The sequence below is a fragment of the Empidonax traillii genome, unplaced genomic scaffold (genome assembly GCF_003031625.1).
Source record: "Empidonax traillii isolate 1590-97213 ecotype Southwest subspecies unplaced genomic scaffold, ASM303162v1 scaffold1856:size61439, whole genome shotgun sequence".
Lineage (NCBI taxonomy): Eukaryota > Metazoa > Chordata > Aves > Passeriformes > Tyrannidae > Empidonax > Empidonax traillii.
In genome coordinates this window covers 6,592-12,072 of record NW_020957049.1, presented here as the reverse complement: position 1 = coordinate 12,072, position 5,481 = coordinate 6,592, and the positions used below count along the sequence as shown (strand labels likewise).

Below are 5,481 nucleotides of genomic sequence, written 5' to 3'. Positions count from 1 at the left end.
AGGAGCAGCAGGAAAGGGAAGCAAGGAGCAGGAGCAGAGGGATAACCCTGGGAATGCTTTAAAATCCCAGGGGTTTGATCCCCTGGGTATTTAATCCCAAATCCTGCCCAGATGCCACTCCCTGCTCTGCTGGTGGTTCACCCTCCTGGACCCCCCCATCCCAACCCCTCATCCAACAGAACATTCCAAACATTATCCCCCGTGAGTGACCCCAAAGCCCAGAGGGGTTTGAAGGTTTGGCTCTCCCGTGTCAGCCCCTCCATCCCAGGGGCCATCCAGAAACACCCAGGAAAGGATGGAATTGCTTTACCAACATGGGAGCTCAGCTCTCCCCCAGGAATTACTACCCTTTGTGCCAGATTTAGACCCCAAACCCAGCTATTCTGGAGGAACAGCCCACGGATCCTGAGCCTTCCAGAATCCCTTTTTCCAGGTATTGATCCGAACCAGCTCATTTGAAACCAGTCCCCCAATCCCACGTCTGTCAGGCACTGAGGTGGGGTTTAAGGCCGTGTGAGGTGGATATTTAAGGCTTCAAATTCCACAATGATGCCCCTTGGAAGGTGAGAGGAGGAGTCAGGGAGCCCTCGTGCCCCCCTGGGGGTTGTGGCCATCCCTCCAAAGTGGTGCCATCGGTGTCACCACATTCCCTGTGACCCCTCCCTAAGGCACACCCAGCGAATCCCCACTGCTTTGGGAAGCGGCAGCGCTCCTGCCCCTTTCTCCAGATAAAATTCAGGATATTTTACATCTTCCCCGGGATAACAACTGGATTTAAAGCGTCTCCCAACCCGTTTGCAGCGTCAAAGCTCAGCGGGTAAAACCAGTGCAGCTCCTCGAGCCCGTGAGAAGATCATCAGTAAACACTGGGAGCAAACAGGCTCCTCCTGCACACCAGCACCGTGCTGGGTGTGGGTGGAGCAGCAGGAATGCCCCCAGTCCCCAGCCCTAGTGGGGTTTGTCCCTGTGCAGAGGCTCGGGGATGAGGGGCAGGGACGCGGCGCTGACGCCGATGACGATGAGGCTGCCGGTCACGCACACCCCCACGGAGCACAGGGTCTGCAGGGAGGAGGGCAGCAGCACCTGGCTGTGCCTCTCAGCCATGTCCCTCAGGATGGCCTCCATCTGGAAGTGCGTCCCCAGGATCCCACACACGTGGAAAACTTGGTGGCTGTGCCCTGCAAGGAACGAGGGGACGTGGTGACGGGAGCACACCTGCCAAAGGGCACCCCAGAGCGCAGGGTCAACCCAGGGCACAGAGAAACCCAGGATATGAAGACCCAAAGACACAGAGAAACCCAAAAATGCAAAGAACACAAAACACAAAAAGAATCCAAACCACAAAGACCCCAAAACACAAAGACCCCAAAATACAGAGATGCCCCAAAACAGAAGGAAGGGACAAAGCACTCGGGGAACTCCTTGGGTGTTCAGCTTGTCCAGAGAAGCTGCCCCATCCCTGGAATGTCCCAGGCAAGGTTGGACAGGGCTTGGAGTAACCTGGGCTAGGGGATGGGATGGGATGGGATGGGATGGGATGGGATGGGATGGGATGGGATGGGATGGGATGGGATGGGATGGGATGGGATGGGATGGGATGGGATGGGATGGGATTTAAGGTCCCTTCCCGCCCACACCATTCCAGGATTCCATGATTCACTCAGACACTCTCCACACACTCTGCCCTCCCTCTATTGCCTTTAAATATTTACTCTACTAATTCCTGTGGCTTTTATCATCCTGCACAGAGCTCTTCCTTCCCAAATGGAATGGGAATGAGGGATGTGTTTGTGCCGCAGTCCTGGCACAGGGATGTGCCCAGAGCTCTGGTTGTCCATGGTGTGGCCGAACAGGGAAAACCCCAAAGGCGTCCATCCCATCCCATCCCATCCCATCCCATCCCATCCCATCCCATCCCATCCCATCCTATTCCATCCCAGCTCCTGGTGGCTGCTCCAGCAGCGCCCTGAGATGGCACCAGCTCAGGGGTTTTCCATGAGAAATGAGCATCTGGTGGGCGTGAAACCCTCCGTGGAAGATTTTGGAAGCAAAACATTCCGCACAAAACATCCCCCAAAATATCCCCAAATACACACAAGCTACTGCCGTGCCCTGCCTAGAGAACCCCCTGCCACGTTTCCAGCAGGGAACACGTGAGCTCCTCTGGCAGCCCCTGCTGCTGCAGGCAGGTCATTCCCGGCGTTCCCGAGGACTCACCGATGTAGTCGAAGGTGCCCGGTGCCAGGCGCTCGGGCAGGTGGGTGGCGAAGATGAAGCAGGTGAGGAGGGCACAGCCCGTGTGTTTGTAGTGCAGCAGGATGGAGCCCTCTGAGCAGCCCTCCAGGGCACACAGGTACAGCTGCAGCCAGGGAAAAGCGGGATAAATCATTCCCGGAGCAGGAACAGCCGTTCCTGGACCCACAGCTGCAGGACCACCCCCCCCTCGATCCCACATCCCACCTGCACCCGAGCACATCCCAGCCCTGCATCCCTGTCCTGCACCCACTGCAGCCAAATTCCCACCCTGCCCCAGCTCAGCCTGGAAAAGGCACTTTAGAGCTTCCAGAGGCAGGAATTTTCCATGAAATTCCAGCCCTACATCCCTCTCCACTGCTGCCAAATTCCCACCCCTCCGGTTCAGCTACTGCAAAAAGCACTTTGCAGCTTCCAAAGGCAGGAATTTTCCACGCAAATCCCTGTCCTTGCACTTCATTGCAGCCAAATTCCCACCCTGTTCCAACTCAGCCACTGGAAAAGGCACTTTGCAGCTTCCAAAGGCAGGAATTTTCCAGCCTGGGCCCTTTGAAGTCAAGGAATCTGCCTGTCAGTGGGCGCAGGAAAAAATACCCAAGTCCCTTTTCCTGCCGGGGTTTGTTTGCCTTTAGAAAAATAAAAGCTTGGCCCGTTTTCCCAAATGTTTTCGGAGTAAGATGAGGCAGCTGATATTCCCAAGGCTGCAGCAGGCCAGGCTGGGGGAATCCCGTGGGATACATACCCTGTAGAAGAGGGGGATGCTGTCGAACAGGTAGGGGTACACGAAGGCCAGGGTGCGCCAGGCCTTGCTGAGCCGGGGCCTCTCCACCTCCAGGAACCTGGGGAACAGACGGGAATTCCATATGGAACAGCGGGATACACTGCACTCTGCTGTCAGGGGGGCTGATCTGCTGCCCACGGATCTCCCCATGGACGTGCACAATTAGAATCCTGGAATGGTTTGAGCAGGGACACCTTCCACCAGCCCAGGCTGCTCCAAGTTCATCCAACCTGGTCTGGGACACTTCCAGGGATCCAGGGGCAGCCACAGCTTCTCTGCCCAACCTGTGCCAGGGCCTGGCCACCCTCCCAGCCAGCAATTCCTTCCCAATCTCCCACCAACCCTGCTCTCTGGCAGTCCAAAGCCCCCAGGGATGGTGAAGGTGCCTCTGCTCTGTTCTGCTTCATTTTCCGGGTGCTGAAGCTCAGCCCAAGCCCTGCCCAGGGTGTGGGTTTGGAGCTGCTCCGACAGCATTGCTGTTCTGGGCAGGGGCAGGAGCAGGAGCAGGAGTTGGAGCAAGAACAGGAGCAGGAGCAGGAACAGGAATTGAAGCAGGAATTAGAGCAGGGACAGGAGCAGCAGTAGCAGTGCCCAGCCAGGCCCCTCCTGGCACCACCTCCCATTGCACAACTGGGTTCTGGCTCCACTCCCACCCAACCCCACCTTGGAGAGGCTGCTGTGACCAGCCCGGGGGATTCCAAAGGGAATCCCTGTGGTGGGAATGGGTGGCCCCATGGGGGTCTCAAGGACACCCTTCCCTCCCACCGTGGGCTCCACCAGCAGCTTTACTGGGCCACACTGGGCTGGTATCTTCAGTGTTCCTGCTCACCTGGGGAGGGGGTGAGGATTTTTTTTTTTCTTAATTTTTAATCTTAGATTTGATGGATTTACCTCAGGAAAATTCTAGGAGACAAGAGCTCCCCTAAAGAAAATTCTGGAGCCAACAGGAATCCCTGCTCTCTCACACCCCAGGGGTTGGTTCTCACATACCTGTACTTACAGTTTGGAGTAGAAGGGATGCTGACAACTAATTTGGTGGGTCAAGGATTTTTTTTAACCAATCCAAATTACTCTGGACCTGATCCCGAGCTGCTGATGCTTCCCTAGGGTATCTCCAAGTGGGAAGCACCGGGATTAGCACACGGTGAGTGGGTCTTGTTTGCTAAACCTGCCTAGTGAGACACCAGAGAGATGCACGAGACAGAAATAAGAGGGGAAAGAGAGAAAGGGAGAGAAAGAAATAAGGAAGAGGAGGAAAAAAATGCCAAGCCCCAAGACAACACAAAATACAGAGATGTCCCAGAGATGAAGGAAGTGATAATGCCAAAGAGCTTCCCAAAGAGCCTCAGGGAAGGAATGAAATAAAAACTGACCAAGTGAGAGACCCAGCACAGTCAGATCCCACCCTGGGAACCAGCTGGGTGTTTTGGACATGCCAGTTATTCCAAACTAACGATCTGATGCCATCCAGGAACAAAACACGGCACACACAGCACTGGCTGTGCTTGGAGAGGGATCCCAGGGGCTGGAGAGTCCCCCCCACGCACAGGAACACACGTGGGCACCACCTGCAGCATCACCAGGGGCTCCCCACTGCCAGGGGCAGGGTTAGGTGGGATAATGGGAGTAATTCCTCCCTGGGAGGGCGGGCAGGCCCTGGCACAGCTTGTCCAGAGAATCTGTGGCTGGTCCACCCCTGGAAGTGTCCAAGGCCAGGTTGGACAGGGCTTGGAGCACCCTGGGCTGGTGGAAGGTGTCCCTGCCCTGGGATGGCCTGTGAGATCTCTCCCAATCCAAACCATTCTGTGATTCCATGAATTACCTCTTGAACTTCCAAAAACTAAAGCTCCTTCACTTTTATCTTGCACTTTGGATCATCCAGCACTCCCAATGCCAACACAAACCACGTTTTCCAAAAATCCCCTCCTTCCCTCTTCCTGAACTTCAGGCTCCCACAACCTTTGACTGATCCCCTTTGTTACTAACAGTAATGACTAATAATGATTAATGCTGATGTAACCCCAATCCCAACCCTTGCTGAGGGCTCTGCAGCAGCCCCAGGGGCAGCAGGAGCTCACCTGGAGTAGCAGGACAGGCTGGTGCTGACCACGGTGTTGAACACGGCCAGGGGGACGTAGCAGTGGTGGAAGGTGGTGCCCACCCATTCCAGGGGGAACACGTAGGCTGAGTAGGCCAGAGCAGACCCTGGGGATGGAGCATGGGTTAGTTCCAGACCCTCCCCACCCTCCTGGGCACGGCTGGGAACCTCCCAGGTGGTGCTTGGGGTTGGGAACTCAACTCTCCAACGGGGAGACACGGAGAGGTGGAGATGGTGCTCCAGCTGTGCCCTCACCCATCCCATGCCCTCACCCATCCCATGCCCTCACCCAACCCATGCCCTCACCCAGCCCATGCCCTCACCCAGCCCATACCCTCACCCAGCCCGT

General features: G+C 56.1%; 1 protein-coding gene across 1 annotated transcript; it reads right to left on the bottom strand.

The window, feature by feature from the left end:
- Nucleotides 1-6: 6 nt before the first annotated feature.
- Nucleotides 7-5,239, bottom strand: LOC114071133 (membrane progestin receptor gamma-B-like; the record flags this gene model as incomplete). The annotated part of the gene is made up of 4 exons (XM_027908829.1): nucleotides 7-1,178; nucleotides 2,218-2,359; nucleotides 2,996-3,092; nucleotides 5,113-5,239. Coding segments are annotated over 4 exons (596 nt in total), but the record flags the coding sequence as incomplete, so codon positions are not given.
- Nucleotides 5,240-5,481: the final 242 nt, after the last annotated feature.